Source organism: Acromyrmex echinatior, chromosome 6, assembly GCF_024713525.1.
Source record: "Acromyrmex echinatior isolate Ae372 chromosome 6, ASM2471352v2, whole genome shotgun sequence".
Taxonomy (NCBI): domain Eukaryota; kingdom Metazoa; phylum Arthropoda; class Insecta; order Hymenoptera; family Formicidae; genus Acromyrmex; species Acromyrmex echinatior.
In genome coordinates, this window is record NC_141857.1 from 15367258 (window position 1) to 15391892 (window position 24635).

Consider the following 24635-nt stretch of genomic DNA (forward strand, 5'->3'; position numbering starts at 1 on the left):
CTTGTATTCCATGTTGCTCAATAATTAATTCTGCGAATGTTGCTTGTGTTTGTACGCGTTCGTCGCCAGCAGAATGTTCTTTTACTTGTTATATATCATTTTCCGTGTAGAGGAAATTGTCGGGAATTCTTTTAAAAATTAACTCGTAAAGACCGGGTTTAATAGCATACGTCATCGATAATTATATTATCCAAATCGAAATGTTTATTGTCAGAAGACGACATCAGTCCATCCATGTGTAGGTAAACGCTGTACATATAATCTATACCGCTATTCTATTTATCTCGCGCTCCCCTCAGGACAGCCTCGACGTACTTTTGACTTAGCGGGCCCGCCAGCTTGCAACACCTCTCGACCTTCCGATGTTTGCAATTTTGAACCTTCGTTGCTAGCGAATCGTCCGTCGTTTTAAAACCGTTCTCCTATAATTCTATCGTCAGTACGATCGTCGTACGCGAAATGGAGATTATCGGCTATACACGATCATCGGATTTAAACAGAGTCGCGGAACATCTCGAATGTTTCGATCGCTTCCTCTCCCTTCTCCTCCTCCTCCTCCTTCCTCTCACGCTTGGGAGCAGAAACTGCGTCATTGTCGTGCGACTGTCTTTTTGTCGCGCGCACGCAAAGACTGTCAACGGTCTGTCGCAGTGGTTTGATAATAGGCTTAAAATGCCTGTTCAACGCCATATCCTCCTCGATTCTATCGGTCTTCAGAGCGTAATGTTTCTTGCTCGTGATTGACTCGTTCGTTTTCTCGATCTCCTTCGCGATTTTTTCATACTCACGCATATCAGCATATATTCGTCTCTGGCAAAGTATCGACAACGACTGACCATATGACGGTATCGCGAACTTTGTTAAATCCATTTCTGTATCTCCCGTCTTTAAACGCACTGTCCTTGTCTCACTAGAAATCGATATTTTTTTCCAACAGTCGCAACATAACAAACAAAATTCGTTGTACGACAAATCGATATTCATGTGATCATTGTAAACGTGTTTCAAGATACCGTTCTATTTGAACAGGATCAGAAGGTACGCGTTGTCACATATCACATGTTTAGGTATCCTCGCGTACGTCTAGCAGAGATAGAAGCAATCGACGTTCGCGTGGCAACCTATTTGTAGTACTCTCACATTCTGCTTATTGTATGCCACATCATCAAAGATAAAAACAGAATTGGGCATGCTTCGCTCGTGGAATAAATCGCTATTGGAGTACGTAAAGTAGCCGATTTCGTCGATAGACGTCAACAAATTGTCGAGATATCGATACTTTGGCTATTGCAGCGATTTCGAGTGGACGTACACATTCTTGAAACGTACGCCACATACTTCTGACTCTCGAGCTTAAGAAGAGTTGGTTTTACTGCAATTCGACGGGTTGCAAATGATCGCGCGTATGGTATTCGGCAGCATTTCGTCGTGCTTGCGTTTCTCTGCGCTGCCTCCCATCATTCACGATTTCACGTCATAGTTTGTGACGCGTATCGTCGGCACGAATTTACTGCTTGCTTTAAAGGCTACGCGATCTCGAACGACTATTTAAAAACGTGCGAACGAATCGCGCAGTAAAATGTATTTCGCGCTGTGCCATTTTTCTGATATTCGAGACTTGAGCTCCGAGCAGTTGCAATATATACCAAAGATTGTACTCTTATGCATATACGGTGACTATACCACGTGTGGGACAAGCTTCCGGAACACGTAAAGGCTGATTCGGAGATACGAACTTATCGTCGCTGCGACGAGCACTACAATCAACTGTGACAGCAAATTGATGATCCCGTACCTAAGCTAAAAGACTGTAGCTAATGTCGGTGTCGCGCAGCGGTCTGCTGAATCGAGAGATAAGCGCGCTTCTTTTCGAGTTACATATTCCGGGCTACCAGTTTTGCAGTCCGGGCACTCGGCTTACGATTAGCCAGAGGTAACGCGGGCATAAATCCACTGGACACGGCGTGCCGAGAACATGACATTGCGTATTCTCATCGATAGATATGCGGCAAGACTCCCCGATAAAATGCTAAAACGCGTCGTCGCGAGAGATTCGACTCTAAGCAAGAGAGTGACCGTCGCTGCCGCCTGGGCAGCGATGAATGCTAAGACTAATATTGGCATAGTCATGAAATCGAAAAAGAAGACAAAAAAAAAAGGCAATGAAAAAGCGGATACTTTCAATGGCAAAACAAGGTGGCGCATTACCGTTTCTAACAATGTTAGACGCGCTCGGATCCTTGATCGGCGGGGCAGCCAGCGCGGCAAAAACGACAGCAAAGTCGTGCGGCGTAAGTTCGAAGAGCTGCAGCGTCGATCACGCGATGGAACAGGATTGCGGATTGTATCTTTCTCTTCGTACAAATATGGACGCGGACTGTATCTCAGCCCGTACAAACGCGTACAGGGCGTAGCATCGAAAAAAAAAACGTCAAAAAAATGATAAGAATGCCGTCTGGTGCAATTACTAACGTGCAATTGGATGAGTTTGCAAGACGTATGTGTGTATCGTAATTTAAAGGTATCTTCATGCGTAACGCATTACCGACGAGCGACGTGCGCTGAAACGAAAGCGGTATCTGGACAATGCGACGGAACTCGGTCACTGGGTAGCGTACGCGAAGAGGAACAATCGCGTCGTGTATTTTGACAGTTTCGGCAATCTTCGACCGCCTAAGGAATTAGTGCAGTATTTCAAGAACGGTGTTACAACAATAGAGTACTATCGCTCGTCCTATCAAACGTATGATCAGAGCTTTTGTGGACAGATGCGGTTTCAACGAACGGTCGACACGCGTGAATTTAAAAAGCTCGACGATGCTGTGAAATGTTAGTATTGGTTGAACGCTTTTTTCGTTATGTCGCTGACGCTGACGCTCACAGGGAAGAGCATGATCTTCGCAGCGAACTACTTTCCCGCCATAGATTTGAGTGACGGCAATTACGAGCTCGGTCTGGCGATTTTTGAGACTTATCACACAATACCGAACGTGAACGAATCGAACAACAAATTTTATTTCGCCAAAGACGACGCGGAAATTACAATCCCCGAGGATTTGTAAGCAATGCAAGATATAAATAAATTTTTGAAACGCGCGGTTTTACGAAAATGTCCGCGTTGCGACGTGCCCGATGCTGATGATATGACACAAAACGACAACAATAATTACAACAATTGCAATAACAACGACATCGATGACGATGGTGAAGAATACCCGATAACGCTCTGCACAAACTACAACACGATGAGATGTGAGATTAGATGTACCTACAGAATGAATTTTGGCAAGCCCAACAGCATTGGATCGCTGCTGGAATTTTCGTCGAATCACATACTGCGACCGCGAAGAATCGGACATGTCGATCAACATAATAAACGTTAATTGTGTAGGGTTTAACGTGACCGCGGGCGCGTACAGCAATGACAAAAGCGCGCACACAATACATGAATTTTCGCTGAGAGTGTCGTCGGAATATAAAATATCGGAACGGTCGGCGAATTTACCTGCCTATCATCGTACAGAGCATTACGGATCTAACATGTCATTGACTAGAAAAACGGACGATTGCTCGATTTTCGAAGAGAAGAAATTACCGTTAGAATACACGTACGACGACGACAGTGTAACGCGAGTGTGAAATGGACATGCTAAACAGAACGGAATGCAGAGAGATAACGCATTTTTTACAAGATCTGTAACGTCACAGCTCGATAACACTCGCTCATCCAGCTATATCAGGAAGAACAAGAAGCTCAGCGCGTCGAACATGAAATTTTTACAATCTTTGGGATTCGCGGTGTGCAACATTTGAAATGACTGGTATCCTAAATATTAAGAATGATCCAATCGCATCGTTAAGATTGAAACTCACATATACAACCCGTTCGCCAACACAACGTTCGAGTACAGCGAAATATGAATATTCATACAGCAACAGGATCTATACATACTGCCATACGAAAGCTTTCTATACTTTGAAGGAAAACCGATGAAGAACAGAACGATCGAGGGTGCTAACAGGGTGACATTAAGAAATAATTGCGTCACGTTTATATTTGATGAAATTCGATACGAACTCAACGGAGATTGACCGTAACAGAAACGTGGACATAATTAGCATTAGTCAAAAACTATGTAACTGTCGTCCGATAGAAGAGTGGTTATGCGGAATGCTGGCTGGGAAGCACAGACTATTGCCGCCGGATACTTTAATTTCTGTGTACCGCTCTACGTACTGTTGGAATTCTGCGAAGATTACAAACGCGTGATGATCATCGCTCGTCACGAATTGATTTTAATACGAGCATACAACAATAATTGTCTGACGGGAGATCCGGCGATAGAGTCGATGCTCGAATTATTCAAAGTACAGTAGCGAATGCCGCACGTATTATTGAGATAAATAAGCTGGCGATGCTGCGCGCTTTGGAGAGTGGATATCTGAGCATAGCTTTTTTTGCTCATAGGATCTGTACGAGATTCCGCTCTTGCAGAGCACAACCAAGCATTCGTGAGCCATCAAGATGGCTACTCAGCTCGAGAAGCCGCGCTACATCATATTCACTCTGCAAACAGATCGAAAAAAATGTCATGTCCGAAAATATAAGTCGATTCGGCAAATGCAAGTTAACCAATGCGAAATTTTATCTGAACTCGGGATTATTCGTACGATGACTTGAATTTGGATTTCGATCAAACAGTGCGATTCTGTATGACATATACGCGCGTTTCTGCAAAAGCTTCTATAGATACGAGTATCTCAAGCCGAATCTCTTTACAACTTTTTTACGTAATGGCCAATTCGTGATCATCGATTGCTTTCGACAGAACGAATCGGTCAAGAATGACATCGTGGACGTGCGATTAGATTTTGAATAAAACGAGAATGTGTCTACAAATACAACGGCCTATTGTCTTATCATACACGATAGCGTGATTTAGTATAATCCATTGACTAACGTTGCAAAATCAAACGTGTGCAAAATCACTTAAATGCATCCTCCGACATTATATAAAATCTATGAGATCCCGTACAGCGAGGCGAAATCTGAGCCTGACGGCTGTATTTGAAGATAATGCTTTCATATACGTCAAGGGATGTGGAAAACGAACGGGTCTGTAGAATTGCTTCTGGATGATGAGCCAGAACGCATATACATCGAGACCTTGGATGCAGTTTACGAAGACATGGAATCTTTAACTAATTTGGATGTTATTAATACTATGCGATGCGGACATGTTAAGAACTGCGCGTTACAAAATGTATTAAAAATATATATCTAGTGGTTGCAAAAGGATTTTTAAATAAATATATGATAACATATTTATTACGTATTTTTTTATCCCTTCTTTTGTAATACATGTACTCGTATGTATGTATGCCTGTGTGTATGAACGTATGTACGTATGTATGTATGTAACGAAACATCGACGCTTCTGTTAAACGCGATATATCCGATCTGACAGTATATATATATATATATATATATATATATATATATATATATAGACAATGTATATAGGTAGTGTATAAGTCTTTTTTCATTCAATCGTAATCTTCAGTTACAAACGTTAAATCATGAACCAAGTAAAAGTATATATTCGTCGAAAGTCGATCGAATGAAAATGATACCGTCCTTTGTCCAAATCCGCCAAGTCCACCGCCAAAGAAAAAAACTAGATATTGAGAATTTCTGAGGAAAAAGCATCAATGTTGGCAACGTCATCAATGCCATCGAAATATAAGCCATATAGTATAAACATTGATAAACTTCCGAACAAAGAAAATACATAGAAAGACGCGATAAACGTGTCGCGACACATTCGCAATTCTTAGAAGGAAGTAGAGGAAGAGAGGTTGCTCCTTCTTCGATTGCACAAGTATTACTATATACGTCACAATTTACGCGGGTACGATCAGTCTTGCGATACCCACTTGTATAAACGGTTGAAAAATATACTTCGCCAAAGAGAGTAGTGCATCATACGAAACGAAGAAAGACTGTTACGCGTAAGTTTCACCGTTCTATACACAAAAAAAAATATTTTTTTACCATTACGTACACAGCATGGATCATCGCGCGAGGCATTTATTGAACTAACGTAACAATCTGACGACTATGGGCTACAAGTATTTGGAAATTGGAATCAACGTTGGTCCACTGAGTTACGTGGAAATCGCCCTGGGAGATTATCACGGACACGAATTGTCGCTGTCTCTCGTAACGTGGAAGGACAATGGAATATTTACAAGATGCTTCAAAACGAATACAAAGACAATTTTATAAGAATTGGACTGCTAACCAAAGTTTGTACGCAGAACGCTCGTACGTCTCGATTCTTCGTCCGTACGCATGACATTGAAACGACTCTACGTCGTATGTTGAGTTTGATGGATATATCGATGTAACGTTCGAATGATTAATCCGACTCGTCGATATGGTCGATGTCAAGTATAGTGATTCTCAACACCGCGTCCGAAGACGCTATACACGATAGCGACATCTTCAATGGACATCAGCTCATGGATTGCGAACTATTAACTTTAGTTTCTAATATGTATAAAAAAAATGTAATACAATGTGAATAAAAAATATTTCATTCACATCACTATATGTACTTTCTTTACTTCATATCCGATCTATCTTATGCCATATGTATCTAACCGTTGTAAGAAAAAAGAACGAATAACAAGTATGAAAATAAACGCGCGCAATTTGGAGGTTAAAATTGATCTTTTTATTTTATATCATTATGCGCACTATTTGGCAACATCACAATCTTTAACTTTTATATGCGTATTATTTGGCAACGTCACGATTGTATCAAAATTACATTGATGATATTATCATCAGAACATGTGACATGTCAAATGGTTTTGGGTGTGAAAAGAAAAAAGGAAGATAGGAGAAGACGGCAACGCATCGAGAAAAAAGTGATAAGTATATGAGATAGTGTGCATGGTGGCAGCGGCAGCGATAGTGGAGGCCCACGACATATTTTACGTAAACACCGATATTGCTGGGACCTTCCCTGCGCCTTTCCTGAGCCTACGAATACTCCCCATGCCTACGAGTACCTCCCGCACCTCGCGCCACCCTCAGACGACCACAATTAGAATCCTTACTATAATCCTACTTTTATGTTGATAACATTATTAATATCTTAGTAACTGTTACATTAATTTCATATTTTTCTACTTGTCGTTCACTTTTGCTTCACACAAAAGTTGTAATATTGCGAGCATTGCTATCTCACTTGCATTCGCACTGTGGGCTCGCAGCTTAGAGGTGACAATCATTCCAAACCCAATGTATTCATCATTGAGTTTGGAATGATTGTCACATGATGATGATGATGCAGGCCTCCGGTTATATCAATCGATATGGGAGTATTCAGGTCCATCATCCTATCCATAATGATTCCAGGCTCGATGAACTTGTCGAACCTTTCTGAAATCAATTTGTTATTTTTTTATCAATTCATTATTTTTTTATTTGTTATTTTTTTATTTATTATTTTTTGCTATTTGTTTTTGTTGTTTATTTTTTGTTATTTGTTATTTTTATATCAATTTGTTATTTTTTAATATCAATATTAACATTTATAAATAATTGAAATATTTTTACGTGATTTATGTTCATTGTTTTGTGACATATTGCCACTGCGATCATCAACAGATATTTCTGTGATGTCTAGCGAAATATCTGGACTGTTGGTAATGTTCAATATCGTCCTAGAAAGGAAAGGTTAAAATTATATTTTGATCTTTTAATAGCTGTATGAATTACATTTATATATAACGTATACATTACACATATTCGTGTTTGCATATCATGCAAAAAACTAAGCCTATCAGAGTGGAAACATCTAACCTTCTTGGCAACCGTAGAATCACTTGGCTATTTGTGAGCTTTGCGAAGTCTCCTGAACGTATCGAATAATGACTTCCACTTCTTTTTTATCTCTGTTACAGTCATTTCTCCTAAAAATAAAGAACGTGATGAATACATTTGTAACAGACATGGTTTCCACATCTCAATTACAAAATGATACCTTTCATGTTGTCAGTAATCTCTTCCCACAACTTCTCCTTGGCACGGGCGCTCCGGTTGGATATGTGCAATTTAAAATTCCAAAGAGGTGGTCGTTTCCGTACTTTCTCTATGAGAAGTTTCTCATTGCGTACTTTCCTTGCAAGCAGATTTGTTAAATGATCACTGCTATTAAAACTCTTCTTCTATGTTTGTTTCCATTACCTCGGCTTCTTCCTGGTTAGCTCTTTCTCGTTCAACTTCTTGTTGCTCGGCCTCTTCTTCAATCAGGATCTCTTGTCCTGCAACAACTTTTTCTAATGATCGAGCCATTATTTGTAAAAATATGAAGATATAAACATCACCTGCCATTTAATATCTGCAGTAATTTCACACACTATACTGTAACGTGACAATTTTTATCAGTCACTGTTGGCGATATTTCTGCGAGGATCTTGCGTCCTACTGTCTCCGAGTACGAGCGCGCAAGCACACATGCAAGCGTGCACTAATTATTCGGCTGTTTGTTTTCTTTTTGGATCCTTTTGTTGCAAATTTATTTTTTCTGTTTAGTCGTCTCACATTTAGATTTGTTGTTATCAACTGATCGTGCTCGGTGACTAAAGAAAATTATTCTGTAATTTCACCCATTAACGGAAGAAAAACTACTGAGCAGAGACGGACGAAACGCAAGAGCCTGCTGAGAGCCTCACTCGGAAATCCGCACACACAGGTCGTATAATTTCGTATATTTTATGTTAACGCTGCCGTTCAGAGTCCTGTTGCACGCCAATTACAGGAACAATGAGAGAGAGAGAGAGAGAGAGAGAGAGAGAGAGAGAGAGAGAGAGAGAGGAAGGGGGAGCTCCTGGCATATCGGATAGCAGAGGACGCTGCCCATTAGAGATAGAGGCAAATCTAAACGGAACAGGTGACGGAGCTGATTTCGGAGCCCGAGATTTCTTAAGCCGGCCCGAATAACCGAGAAGCTGCTAAAAGCAGAGGAATCAATCTATTGTATAATTGTATTATGCCTGTATCACACTAGCGATTGGAGATTGCGTTCGCGTTTGCGTCTGCGATTATTTGTTGACCAATCAGAAAAGAAATATTGGCGATTGCGATTCACGATTACCATTTAGACATCTGTCTATTTTTCATAATCGTAGACGCAGACGCAACCAATCACAAAGTGACTTTGTAGTCATGTGACCATGTTGATCATGTATCGAAACGAAAATTGAAGACAACATTTCTTGGAAAAAATGTAAAATTTATATCGATGAATCATGCCGAAAAAAGCTGATATATTTTCAAAAGATACTGAATTTATATTAATTAATTTAGTTGAGTGTAGACCTATCCTCTTTGGAATTATACTTCTGAGCTCTACAAAAGAGTAGATCTGAAAGATGCAGTTTGGGAAGAGGTGGCTCGTTCTTTAGCACTTCATTTTTCAGATAGATATTTTATGTGTATTAATGTTGAGAAAAACAGATTGAAAAATTATTTCTAGCTATATTATTAATTATTTCTAGTCAATAGCTAGCACACATTATAGTGTGCATAATGTGAAAAGGTTATGTATACAAATAAACTAATGCATTTACAATAAAATATTTTCTTCTACAGGTCCTATTGTAGCAAGCAGATTTAAAAGTATGAGAGATACTTTTATGTCAAATTTAAAGAGAGTAAAGGAGTCCAAACGCAACGGAAAAGATCCTGCAGATATTTATATCCCTAAGTAATATTTGTATGATTGTTTAAAATTTTTACAAAAGACAGTAATTCAAAGTACTTCCACCTCAAATCTCACTATTTCCTCGGAAAAGTTTGACGATACACAGATAGAGCAGACTTTAAATGAATCATTGAATCAGTGTCTACCACATAGAGCAGAGGAGGACCAAGAAAAGCAAATCGTTACAGAGGAACTCTCAGTTATAAACATTTATTATAATAACTCTATGGAAGTACGACTATTAAAATTATTATTATTTCGACAATATTTGAATAAATTTTATATAAGGAATTAGTAGAAGTTATTTGAAATATATATCAAATTATATTCACGAAATTTGTTGTAGAAATTTATTGCATCAACGCCAACGGAAAAATCATTCGATAGTACTACAGATATTGTATATCCGTATTATCTGTAAGTTTTGTAAGCAATAAATTAAAACTATTTATTGATGTCATCAAACTTCCAGAATATTAATCTTTTTTTTGTATTCAGCAGCCAACATCTTCTCCACTTCATTCTTGGCAGCCTATATTTGCTCCTATTTACAACTTTGCAAAAAATGAAACTGTTTCTACGTCAACAGTATCAACAAGCTCTGTATTTACAACATCTGCTTCTAAAAGATAAGCTATACACTAAACGAGGATACGCTAAAAAAAAAGTTAACTTTGATCATACATAGTATGTCTGAAAAGTTCCCGGACTGAAGTTATAAAACATCAGAGGTTTAAGGTTTCATCTTTTCTTTTATTTAGGCTTCTTCATAATTTCCTCTTCTTTCAATATACATTTTAGATCGAAGATATAATATGATTGGAAATATTGTAATAATTCTCTTTTGGAACCACCTTCAGCTCACGTATTACATTAGCTTGAATGGTTGGTATATCCTCAAAAAACTGTTTTTTTAAAAGCATTTTTATTTTGAGGAACAAAAAGAAATCTGCCGGTGTGGGATCGGGAGAATACGGAGGGTTTATCACTATAATCTGACGTTTGTTCAAAAACCGTGATACAATTAAGGCAGAAACGCTGACGCGTTGTCATGAAGGAGTGTTCAATTCCCAGAAGCGATAAAATCTCGTCTGACACGTCTCATTCGATTCAAAAGGCGTTTCAAAACTTTTAAATAAAATATCGAATTAACGGTTTGTCCAGGTGGTACAAATTCATGATAAATCAATCCTGCAGAATCAAAAAATATGATGAGCATTGTCTTCATTTTTTATTTTTATTGGCGAACTTTTTTGGTCTTACTTTATTAGAGGCTACCCATGCAGACGACTGTCTTTTTATTTACGGATCATACATGAAAAACCATGTCTCGTTACCAGTAACAATAATTTTTATGAAATCTGGATCCTTGTCTGCCTTGTTCAACAAAGTCACGACAACAATTCATACGCATTTCTTTCTGTTCTAGAGTTAAAAAATGTGAAATAAAACGCGCACAAATTTTTCTTCTACGTTCAAATCCCCATGAATAATGGTAGAAACAGTGTCTTTACCGATTTTTAACTGTTCAGATATCGTACGAAGTGTTAGACGAGGATCCTTGGTTAGTAAAGAACACATAGCTTTCATAGTTTCCTCATTTCGAGCCATCGACCATCTCGCGTCGTCATCCAGTGACTGCTGGCCTTCCTTAAAATGTTTAAACTACTCGAATGTTACTGTGCGTGACGATGCATCCTCTTCGAATGCTGTTTTCATCATTTCATGAGTTCCATTGCAGTTTAACCAAATTTGAAACAAAACTTGATACATGCTCGTTGCTTCATCGTAAAAACTTGAACGGCACGCTTAACACATAAATCAAAACACGTCTTCACTTACCAAGTATTCAATTGATATTAATATAACTCACACATATTCTGCTTCTTGCTTCTATTCTATGAAGCTTCTTAGGAACTATTTCTAATATAGCCGTTAGATGGGGTGATTGTCTTGTCATAAGAAAAAAAAATCAGTCCGGAAACTTTTCAGACATACTGTGTAATGATAATAGTGCAATAATGGCAGAAGCAATTACTGCTATTAAAACTTTGTGCAAACAGGATCCAAATCCAAATAATTCATCAAACTCATCCATATCTACAGACTCCGCTCATACATTAGGATTATTTGTCGCAGAAAGATTGCGTGAAATGACAACTGATCAACGTAGGCTGTGAAAATGAGATACTAAAAGTACTGTCTCAGTTTTAATATATATAACATTTTATTATCTTTCATATTTAATTTCTTATTATATATTTTATTTGTATTACCTTATATTATATTGCGTACTTGAGCTTTTTATTTACCAAAGAAAAAATTAGAATTCAATACAATTAAATCATATTTAGTTATTATGTAGTAAGTATTCAAATATAAATTCTTATTATCTGCAGTAATTAAGTATTAAGTTATATGCAAATATTTTTACACAAAACTATATACGCAATTAAAAATATCTACTTATTATAGATTTAATATTTAAATAGCTGTGTGTTTCTCAGGAACATTGTTTATTCATATAAGTATTTTTTTATATATAAACATTTTATTTATAATTATATTTGACATTTTAAAGTACATATATTAATGTATATTATGTAAAAACTGTAAAATACAAGACAGAAGTTATATAAAAGTATATTATTCTTATATAATTTCATCTTGCCATGGTATTCTTTCAACGGTATAAGGGGACATACTCGTATAAGAAGACCGGGGCTAATAGACTCATTTTTCAATTTCGAATTTTTACAGACAAAATTAAGAGACTTATCAAAAAAATGAATTCTACACCAGTTACTACATACATTTGATTACTTAATAATATTTTAATAATAAGGGGAAACTAATGATTAATATGAAAAAAAATGCATTTTTCTAATGCATTCCATCTGATTCAACTTATCCCAGGACTGGGGTAATTCGAGTAAGATTATTAAAATAAAGTATTAATGTATTTGAAGCTACATCTTTGGCTATTAATAAAACTTTTATAAAAATATATTTTAAACAAACATTCGCTTCACAGAGCAAACAATACTTTTTTTTTGCAAAATTTGTTCATTTCGCAAAAACACGTCGAATAAACCTAGTTTTCGAGATTGGACATGAGGGAACTGTAATTATAATTATTTAAAGAGATTTACTACTGAGGAAAATCTCTTTAAAGGAATAAAATTTTGAGTAAGTATTATAAAAGTCATCACTAAATAAGACATACAGTTTTACTGTGCTGCAGTCATGCTGTGGTTAATCTACTATCCCCATCATCCGTTAATTTTTTAAAAACATTAACAATATAATAGAGATACATAAACAAAAAAAATCTATTGGACTTTAGTAAGTAAGAATTACACTATCTAAGTAGAAATCAAATATCTCAGACAATCATATGCAATAGTAAAATAAAAACTTTAAGAATATAACTTTAATAATAAAAATATTTATTAGGTGAATGATTTTTTAAAATTGTGGCTTCATAGATGTATTCGCAACAAGATGTTACAGCAGACTTAGGCAGTCGCTGCTGCGTGCTCAGACACGTTTACGCATGTCTCGCGTGTTTTGTTTTTAATGTAACCTCGATTATTTTACTTATCTCTATATTCAACTGACCCCGGTCTCCCCTACGTTTGTCGATTTCAAAAAAATTGTTTATGCATTTTTCGACAGTTTGAATCTTCGAGAATATTGTCCTAATACCATTTTTTGAAATTCCAATAAATAAAAAAGTTATAACGCACAGACGTGCACTACCCGACAAAACGCGTTGTAACTTGTTCTTTCTGAAGCGACTGTTGCAGAATCTAATGGCATTGTCGCAGAATTGAATTCACATATTCTGACATGTCAAAATGCTGCGAATTCTCTGAAATTGCGTACTCTGAAATTGAATATCGATGAGTATCGCTCGCATTCGTCGATGTTCATACGAATGTAAGCGATACCCGTCGATGTCACTCTCTATGCAATTTCAGAGAATTCGCAGCATTTTGACGTATTTTAATACGTGAATTCAATTCTACGTGATATTTGTTTTTCTTACGATGAATAAGCATAAAAGTTCTTGAAAGCCACAGCAAGAGAACATGTTTGGAAAAAATTTTACACGCAAGCGAAAAATGTTCTCCACCTAATAAGTGGCAAGGTGAAACCGCAACGATAGAAAGTTCGGCGAAGAAACTGCAGAGACTCAGTGACGTACTTGTGTCTGAAGACAACAATTTTAATTTTAGAATTTTGAATTTTAATTCGGTGTTTGCTGAAATTTCAAACGGAAAGCACGCGAGGGCTTCAAGATCTTGTTGTGTGAAAATTATCAGCTAACTGGAATTCTTTCATGTCCAAAAATGGTTCGGCGTATGAAATTAATCGTCAATTTTCTTTTACGATGCAGTGTTTAGGCCACGGATCAACCGGTGAACGTAAATTTTGCGGTTTAATAAACTTGTCTCCTCCCGTTATACAGAGTACGTATGACGAAATTCAAAAAAATATTTACATAGCATGGCGATCTAAGGCGATCACTGAAGTACTTATGCGAAACGCAGTTGAAGAAGAGCAATTACGAACGAGTTTGAAAGAAGGAAAAGTAAATGTCATGGAATTAGTTGTTTCGGGGGATGGAATATGGCAGAAGCGCGAATTTTCTTCTTTATTCGGCAGTCATTATCATATCGGCGTGCATTCGAAAAAAATCGACGTCAATGTGAAATAATCCTATTGCAAACAATGCGAAGTATGGACAAAGAAGAAAGACACCAAGGAGTACGACGAGTGGAAGAAAGAACACGGAGACAACTGCCACCTCAATCATCAGGGTTCAGCGAGAAAAATGAAAGTAGACGCAGTCGTAGAAATGTTCAAAAAATTGGAGGAACAGTATATATAACATGAGATATATCGATTATATCGGTGATGGTGATTCAAAAACATATAAAGGTATTGTTGAATTCAAGCCATACGGAGAAAAAGTTCAAATAAAGAAAAAAGAATGCATTGTCAGAAAAGAATCATGTTCAGAAGCGAATGGGCGCGCTTCGGCAAACCAAAAAAAAATCACGAAGGCATTGGAGATAAAAATAAGTTGACAGCAAAGATGATCGACAAATTCGCTTTGCACTATGGTCTTGCGATTCGAAGAAATTTTAATTCAGTAAAAAATGTGGGATGCGATATGGACTACCTTTTATCATTATAGCTCCTTTACGAGAAATCCGCAACATCAGCTTTGTCCCGAAGGCTCCGATTTGTGGTGCGAGTGGCAAAAATCAAACGCTAATAATAGGTACTTTGCACGAATACGAGCAAAGTTATAAAAACTGTACCCGACGACGTTTTAAATGCAATCCGTCCTATACGGGATGTTTCAAAATGAATATATTATCCTTGAAATGTCATATTCCTGACTTAATTCTAAGACGATTTTTCCTTTGTCAAAATTTTGTCAAAAGCTTAGTTTTTAAATTATAATAAGAAATAATTAGCGAATGACAGGGCGCATAGAGAAGATAGCCAGGAGCGGCGTTTCTCATTGTCCGACGCAGACCATACGGGGGACCCTCGTTACGATCAGACGATCGCTACACACGCATGCATATGCGATCGCATTCTCTCTCACACACACACACACACACACACACACACAAATTACCTTGAAAAAGTTTGATGACTTCGACATGCTGCAGCTTGAGAAACAAGAAAAACTTCCATCGATTATTGATGGATCACGTACAGCTCCAAACTTTTGTCACTTAAACTTCCATTCCTCTAACAAGTTTAGAAATCACTCGTTCCCATTAATGCACGCAGATCGAGTAACCATTAAAATACTTTGTTTCTTATAAAATCGATACGTTTACGCTCAGCGTACAGCTATTTATTAACTTGAAGAAAACGAAGTATTTCAATGATTACTCAAAAAATTTATTACTGTACCTCTATCAGTTAAGTGTCCGTTTTACTACCGATGGTCCATTTTAACTATTATCAATTAATCATTCGGTGACCGAAAATCACTCGAAGAAAGATAATCACACGCTGCGTTTATTCGACGATAGCATGCACTCGATTTTAATAGAGAATCTGTTAGTTAATTATCATAAGTCACTACCGATTAATTATTCGTCGACTGAATATCACTCGAAGAAAAAAGCACACGATTGTTTACTAACACACGACGCGTTCACTCAACGATAGCAAACAGTTGATCGATTTTATTGGTTATGTTTGTACTAGCGCTGTCAAAACACGGACGTCTCAGTCAAAATCGAATCGATATCGGTTCGATATCGTTCGACGTCGAAAGCATCAAATCGACATCGAATCGATCAATATCAAAAAATCAATATCAGAATATTTCATGTTATGTTGTATAATTGATTTTTCTGACATTCATTTTTCTTCCAAACAGAGTAATGCTTCTTAAGTAGTATTACATGAAACGTAATGCTGTACGATAGTGTTGCGTCCGCGATGAATAATTATTAAATCTTTTACAAAATAAGTTATTATATAATATTTCTTGTACGTTCTCTCCACCTCTTGATCTTTTTTACATAAGAGAGATATTCCATGTAAGAAAGTATTGGTCGCCCTTAAAAGTCTTGTACATGTTAAAAGGGCGGATTGCTGTCTGTCGCTCTAAAAAGAACGGATTGATTGTGATGGATAAAGTAATTTTATAAGAGGTGCTTGAAATGTCCACCATCCATTCTAACGCAGACTCTCATACGTCTCAATAAATTTCTTTGCACGTTTTGCATCACATCTTCTTCGATGGCCCATACGGCATATCGCAATCTTGTATCAAGATCTTCCATATCTTCGGGAAGCGTTTTATAAATTAATTTCTTGCAATATCTCCAAAAAAAGAAATCCAGAGGATTAACATCTGAAGATCTTGCGGGCCAACGTATTGGGCCGTATCGACCCATCCATCGTCTAGGAAATTGCTGATTTAAATAATCCGTCACAATTCTAGCGTTGTGTGGCCCTGCACCGTCTTACTGAAATACGATCTTGCTTCTCTCGAATAATGGGATTTCTTCTAAAAAAAAAATCTGGTAGATTATCCCTTAAAAATTCCAAATATGTTTCGCTATTCAAAATATCTGGAAGAATAACTGGACCTAATATCTGCGTTCCCATAATTCCTGCCCAGATATTCATCTTTCAACGAATTTGGAAGTTTCTATTTCGCGTAAGTCTGGGATTTTCATCGCTCCATAAATGCATGTTATGCGAATTAAATATTCCTTCTTGCGTAAATAGCGATTCATCGCTGAATATTATTCGAGATGGAAATCTTGGATCTCGATCTACTCTTCTTAAAAAGTTTTCGCAGAACGTTTTCCTTAGAGGATAATCTTCTGGTCGTAACTGTTGCACACGTGTATAATGAAAAGCATGCCATTTTTCTTCTTGTAATATCCTCTGAACGGTCGAATACGATGATCCGTATTCCCGAGCAATAACCTGAATACTCGTTTCAGGGTTTCGCTCAACAGCTTGAATAATTACTCGATATTACAAGAAGAAAAATTGCATGCTTTTCATTATACACGTGTGCAACAGTTACGACCAGAAGATTATCCTCTAAGGAAAACGTTCTGCGAAAACTTTTTAAGAAGAGTAGATCGAGATCCAAGATTTCCATCTCGAATAATATTCAGCGATGAATCGCTATTTACGCAAGAAGGAATATTTAATTCGCATAACATGCATTTATGGAGCGACGAAAATCCCAGACTTACGCGAAATAGAAACTTCCAAATTCGTTGAAAGATGAATATCTGGGCAGGAATTATGGGAACGCAGATATTAGGTCCAGTTATTCTTCCAGATATTTTGAATAGCGAAACATATTTGGAATTTTTAAGGGATAATCTACCAGATTTTTTTTTTAGAAGAAATCCCATTATTCGAGAGAAGCAAGATCGTATTTCAGTAAGACGGTGCAGGGCCACACAACGCTAGAATTGTGACGGATTATTTAAATCAGCAATTTCCTAGACGATGGATGGGTCGATACGGCCCAATACGTTGGCCCGCAAGATCTTCAGATGTTAATCCTCTGGATTTCTTTTTTTGGAAATATTGCAAGAAATTAATTTATAAAACGCTTCCCGAAGATATGGAAGATCTTGATACAAGATTGCGATATGCCGTATGGGCCATCGAAGAAGATGTGATGCAAAACGTGCAAAGAAATTTATTGTGACGTATGAGAGTCTGCGTTAGAATGGATGGTGGACATTTCAAGCACCTCTTATAAAATTACTTTATCCATCACAATCAATCCGTTCTTTTTAGAGCGACAGACAGCAATCCGCCCTTTTAACATGTACAAGACTTTTAAGGGCGACCAATACTTTCTTACATGGAATATCTCTCTTATGTAAAAAAGATCAAGAGGTGGAGAGAACGTACAAGAAATATTATATAATAACTTATTTTGTAAAAGATTTAATAATTATTCATCGCGGACGCAACACTATCGTACAGCATTACGTTTCATGTAATACTACTTAAGAAGCATTACTCTGTTTGGAAGAAAAATGAATGTCAGAAAAATCAATTATACAACATAACATGAAATATTCTGATATTGATTTTTTGATATTGATCGATTCGATGTCGATTTGATGCTTTCGACGTCGAACGATATCGAACCGATATCGATTCGATTTTGACTGAGACGTCCGTGTTTTGACAGCGCTAGTACAAACATAACCAATAAAATCGATCAACTGTTTGCTATCGTTGAGTGAACGCGTCGTGTGTTAGTAAACAATCGTGTGCTTTTTTCTTCGAGTGATATTCAGTCGACGAATAATTAATCGGTAGTGACTTATGATAATTAACTAACAGATTCTCTATTAAAATCGAGTGCATGCTATCGTCGAATAAACGCAGCGTGTGATTATCTTTCTTCGAGTGATTTTCGGTCACCGAATGATTAATTGATAATAGTTAAAATGGACCATCGGTAGTAAAACGGACACTTAACTGATAGAGGTACAGTAATAAATTTTTTGAGTAATCATTGAAATACTTCGTTTTCTTCAAGTTAATAAATAGCTGTACGCTGAGCGTAAACGTATCGATTTTATAAGAAACAAAGTATTTTAATGGTTACTCGATCTGCGTGCATTAATGGGAACGAGTGATTTCTAAACTTGTTAGAGGAATGGAAGTTTAAGTGACAAAAGTTTGGAGCTGTACGTGATCCATCAATAATCGATGGAAGTTTTTCTTGTTTCTCAAGCTGCAGCATGTCGAAGTCATCAAACTTTTTCAAGGTAATTTGTGTGTGTGTGTGTGTGTGTGTGTGTGAGAGAGAATGCGATCGCATATGCATGCGTGTGTAGCGATCGTCTGATCGTAACGAGGGTTCCCCGTATGGTCTGCGTCGGACAATGAGAAACGCCGCTCCTGGCTATCTTCTCTATGCGCCCTGTCATTCGCTAATTATTTCTTATTATAATTTAAAAACTAAGCTTTTGACAAAATTTTGACAAAGGAAAAATCGTCTTAGAATTAAGTCAGGAATATGACATTTCAAGGATAATATATTCATTTTGAATCACCCTATATATGAAGATCTATCCAACAATAATTTGCTAGAACGTTGCCTTGGCGGTTGCTTCACTCAAAATATAAAGTTGTCGAAAGTTTCGACAACATGATTTGGAGGATAGCACCGAAGATAATAAACAACAGTGTTGATGTTGTTCAAATTGCGACCTATATTGATGTTTGTTTATTCAATGAAGGCACAACATCGTTATTACAAATAATGGAGACGATGGGAAGAAGGATTGGACGAAACGCAGTTCAATTTACAGCAGAGAGCGACTCCCAGCGATATAACCAAGTGAACATCCGAGCACAGCATGCGCGGGAAGCCTGTATAAGTCGCAGTCTCGCTAAAAATCATCAAATGGAGGAAAATCTTGAGCAGGAAGGTTCCTTGTATGGCCCAGGAATTGACGATGACGTTTAAGTTGAATAAATTCAGTTTTACAATAGAGTAAAATTGTTTGAAAACTTTAAACGCATTTTTCCCAAAACCATGTTTTTAAAGTCGGTTACAATGATAACTTGAAGACGGATCAATTTGCCTCTTTTTTTATTGAAAGCTTATAATTCGCTTGTCGCTGTCGTATCCGATTTTTAAAATTCTAATTCTTTCTATTTTTTTTTAAACAAACAAATGAAATTTTTTGTCGAAAATCGGCACTCTAACTTTAAAGATTCACCATTTTGTTTAAAATTCAAATTATAAAAATTGGATACGTCAACGACGAGGAAATTTACTCTTCTTTAAAATGCCGTTTGATTTTTTGTTTCAGATAAATGGAGAAATCATTGTAACCGCGGAATCATGTGTGGCGTGCACGGCTGACTACATGACAGTGAAGTGGAGGGATTTTCCAATAAAATTACTCTAATAAAATTTGTATGAGAATTATAAAAGATGTACTTTATTATGCAAAAAATCCCATTTTTATAATTTGTCTCTTAATTCTAAAAAAAATTTATTTTAAAAAATGCATTTTTTTTATATTAGTTATTAGTTTCCCCTTATTATTAAAATATTATTAAGTAGTCAAATCTATGTAGTAACTGGTAGAATTCATTTTTTCAATAAGTTTCTTAATTTCGACTGTAAAAATTCGAAACTGAGTCTGTTAATCTCGATCTCCCCTATATATCATGCGGCCTATACTATGAGACCTCAACATGTTATAAAGACAACAAATTGCCAGTATAATCCAACGAGCATCTGGATCATATCTCAGAGAAGATCTGAGTATATTAAATCTGCTGATCATGGTTCCAAACCCATTTTCCAGAGTCTGTCTTCCTGTAGATAATCTGTAATTATTAAATATAAAATTTAATTAATAAAAAGCATTTATTAATAATAAAAACATTTCTGAATTAGAAGAGAGAAGAAGAAGTTATTTCTTTATTCTTCCTACCTGTAATTATAAATTCTTCTCTCTTTTTTGCCGATACATTGTTGCTTAGGATTAGGTATCATCACATTTGTAAGCAGAGTAAAATTTCATCCGCTATGATTACATACGGAAATTCTTATCCATCTGATAAAAAAACTTGATGGAGATATATTGTTACTTGTCTTCAAATAATGTTTTAAGGCACATTTGTTCCATATTTCTCTGTCAGAAACTCGCCCATTTGTATCGACGAATATAAATCTAAGTTGAGCATCCACAAGCGCCACAAAAAAACAATGCTGAATGTTTCTTTACAATTAAAATATGAAGAACCAGACTGAAGTGGAGGATCTATCCGAATATGTTTATCATCCATGGCATTCAAACAATTCGGAAAATTCCATCTCTCCATATAACAGTAGGTAATTGCTTTCTAAGCCAATTCACTAGGAAATTTAAAATATTCGTCTTGCAAAAACAAGGGCACGACAAGTATTTTTAATAATTCCCGATATAACTGTAAGATAATGATTTTTGAGTTTCATCTACGAGAGATAATAAGAATTTTTACTTGATATAAAATAGATCATACAAAAAATGTGTAAGTTGATTGAAATTGATTTGTTCACTAATTTGTTGCCAAATGACGTAATGTCACAGCGAGTCTCTCTGCAGAAGAGATGCTCTCCCGAAGATGAATTATTTTTTAATTATTAGGGTCAATTTTTTCACAAGATCTTCAAATATATCTAAATTCATACGAAGACATCTGACAAAGAACGTAGTATTTCTTTAAAAAAACGATTGATAAATTGATGTAGTTTTATATTCTATTGATTATAACCTATATGTATTATAGATAGAAAAAAAGAGTTAATTTACATCTACCTGCGATACTTCTCTGGATCTTCTAATTGTAATTCCAGAAAGAAGTTACGAAAACAATCTCTTTCTTCTAGCTTTCCATGATTTAATCTATATTCTTTTTTTGCGAAGTACTAATTCTTTCTCTATTACGGTATCATATTGTAACTTCAATATTAAAAACATAAAAATAATGCAAATTTTCTTTTTCTTCTGAAGATCATCTTTACATCTCACATAATCAATAAATTTAATTCAGTGATGATGCAAATATAAAAATGTAATCGCCGCTGGTGTGATTGAAAAACGTCTAATCATAAGCACAAGCGCAAACGCAGACGCAATCGCTAGTGCGATATGGGCATTACGCGCTCTGATGAGAATCCACGAGGACCTATGTGATTCCCGTGAATGACAAGGGCCCGATTAGAAGAGTTGAATGGCATGCGTAGATCAGCGGAAAAATCTTGGCCGGCACTCGTACTGTGGCCGGGCCAAGAAGCGTGTTGTAAGAAGACATACGATCCCCGGAGCTGAGAGTCAATGACGAGCGGAAGGAAGAAAGTAACCAGCGGATATCGGGAGATTTCAAGGAAGAGTATAGTCGGTGAGACGAACGTTGCCCCATTTATAAAGCCGCCGATCGCGAGATTCCGAGCATCGGATAAGTCATCCGATAAGACTCGAGATATGTCGGGAAACCGATGTCATGGCTGTCGCGTGAATTAAACACTTACGAGCTATGTACCACTCACTCGTACGCCCTTTTAGGATAGAGACAACGATTGCCGAGCGGCGCTCGTCACAGCCAAGTAATTTTTTTGGGTATATTTTTGAGTCGAGATTCTCGCTAATTACGACGTAGAATAGTCGTAAAGTCATTTATAGACCGATCTCAAATTTGTATATAAGAGTGTAAGTTCTTAATACGTCGACGACAGACGTTAATAGTCGCGCAATTATTGGGGAATATTCGTCTGTCTCACGTGATCATTGGGGGGAAACTCAGATCTTGTATTCATTCGATACGGTTGTCGGATCAGCTCGGATACATGAGATTCTAATTTCAGACTCGTGGATATCTCTGATAGACTCGAGTTATTGAAACTATCTCTACGAATAGATGTTTTGAAATGCACTTGTTATTCATTTTCTTGTTAAATTCTATGTCATTTTTGCAGTCTATCTCTTTCGTTCTCCGCCCGTAGCGAACCATCCCTGTTGCTGTTGCGAATTGTCGTTGCGCGTAAGCCTTGTAAAATTAAGCGAAATTAATCACAGAGGGATACGCTCTCTTGTGCCTGGCATCCAATTTAAGTTTGTTAAAAAGTTAAATACAGTAAATACGAGAATAGTTAGCTACTAACTTGTTTGATTATTGGGCTATCCTGTAAAGACAACTATTTACGAAGAAAAAGAAGTAGTAGAGAACGCGATGAAGTTGTGCCATTGTTCGCGAGTACGGTCACAATACTTACTGCACTGCGGATACAAATAGAAATTTTCGTTTACGTGGTACCTCTGGAATCCTTCCAAGCAAAGATGGTTGCATACCTCATCTGGGTAACAAATTGTTTCACATACACTGCAAATATACTACCGCAACTCCAATAGACTCAAATTCAAAATCATAATGTCTTCAAACTTATTTAGATTAGATATACGTTAATTATAGGTTAAACGTTCAAAAGTAAATTCGTTATTGTAAACATGCAAGAAAGTACATACAATAACATACCAATTTATTAATATTTTTTATATTGTAAACCTCATTTATCTCCGAGATCGGCGAAACTCATATTGCTTTTAAGTTATAAATCGCATTATTTGAACCGCTCTTTTAAAAATTCAATTCGCCACGATGTGTCGACTTGTCGCTGATATTGAGACAGATCAAACTTCTGGCGATTTGTTGTCGTTATTACGGATTTAGTGTGAAGGGGGAAAGTTGCGAGTGATTTGTCGCTGCATGAATTAGTACCTTAAGGGAACAAGAAGCAAACGCACATGCATATATGTACATGCGTGTAGATTATCCGTACAAGGATTTGAATCTAATGATTTCTATAATTGAATAAATACGAGGTCTGTTCAAAAAGTATCGCGAATTTTGAATTTCCGCGGGTTATATATATTCGATTTTCGATTTTTTTGTGGCGTTATGTTGGTACTCATGTCTATCACTTATGCCGACAAGTTCGGCCATTTTGAATGTCCAGTTAATTTTTTACAGCTGCTTTGCTTGCACGTGTTTTGGCTCGTCTTCGATTTTTGCCTATTCCAAAAAATGGACCAAAGAATCTGTATCAAATTTTGTGTGAAAAACAAAATTAAGTGCGCAGACGCATTCCGAATGTTGACTGTGGCATATGGTGAAGCTACCTTGGACCGAAGCAACGTTTATCGGTGGTACAAAATGTTCTCAGAGGACCGAGAAGATGTGAACGACGAAGAGCGTGCTTTCTGTCGAATGTGAAGGTTTTGCTTACAGTTTTCTTCGATTGCAAGGGCGTGGTGCATCATGAGTTCTTGCCACAGGGTAGAACGGTCAATAAGGAATATGTATATATATTACCTGCAAGTTATGCGCAATTTGCGCGAAGCAATCCGCCAGAAACGCCCGGATTTGTGGAAGAACAAAAATTGGCTTTTGCACCATGATAACGCATCTGCTCACACATCGTTGCTTGTGCGCGAATTTTTGGCCAAAAACAACACACTGATGCCGCAGCCACCGTATTCCCCAAATCTGGCCCCCTGTGACTTTTTCTTGTTCCCGAAACTGAAGAGGCCCATGAAAGGACGACGCTACGCTACGATTGAGGAGATAAAGACGGCATCGAAGGAGGAGCTGAACAAAATCACAAAAAATTTTTGAAGTGCTTCGAGAAATGGAAAAAACGTTGACACAAGTGTATAATATCTGATGGTTTATTATATCTGATTACTTTGAAGGGGACAAAATAGATATTCATGAATAAATAAATAATTTTTGAAAAAACACAAAATTCGCGATAGT

At 36.9% G+C, this 24635-nt stretch overlaps 2 protein-coding genes, 1 long non-coding RNA gene and 3 pseudogenes across 4 annotated transcripts in view; 2 read left to right on the forward strand and 4 right to left on the reverse strand.

Annotated features, from left to right (window-relative positions):
- Window positions 1-24635, reverse strand: part of spz3 (Spaetzle domain-containing protein 3) — a 279567-nt gene that overhangs the window by 38923 nt on the left and 216009 nt on the right. The window lies entirely within an intron of this gene.
- On the reverse strand, window positions 6878-7737 carry LOC105153265 (uncharacterized). The gene is made up of 2 exons (XR_847084.2): window positions 7631-7737; window positions 6878-7453 (listed from the first exon to the last, which is right to left on the reverse strand). It is a non-coding gene; the product is annotated as an uncharacterized LOC105153265 (long non-coding RNA).
- On the reverse strand, window positions 6878-8368 carry LOC147909561 (uncharacterized). The gene is made up of 3 exons (XM_087407214.1): window positions 8297-8368; window positions 8058-8241; window positions 6878-7986 (listed from the first exon to the last, which is right to left on the reverse strand). Exons 1-3 carry the CDS (start codon window positions 8366-8368, stop codon window positions 7904-7906), a joined length of 339 nt encoding a protein of 112 aa, XP_087263340.1. The 3' UTR covers window positions 6878-7903.
- LOC147909562 (uncharacterized) lies at window positions 9325-13403 on the forward strand (annotated as a pseudogene).
- LOC147909563 (uncharacterized) lies at window positions 14884-19791 on the forward strand (annotated as a pseudogene).
- Window positions 19853-21443, reverse strand: LOC147909564 (uncharacterized; annotated as a pseudogene). The gene is made up of 3 exons (XR_015545467.1): window positions 21393-21443; window positions 20774-21185; window positions 19853-20666 (listed from the first exon to the last, which is right to left on the reverse strand). The product of XR_015545467.1 is annotated as an uncharacterized LOC147909564 (transcript).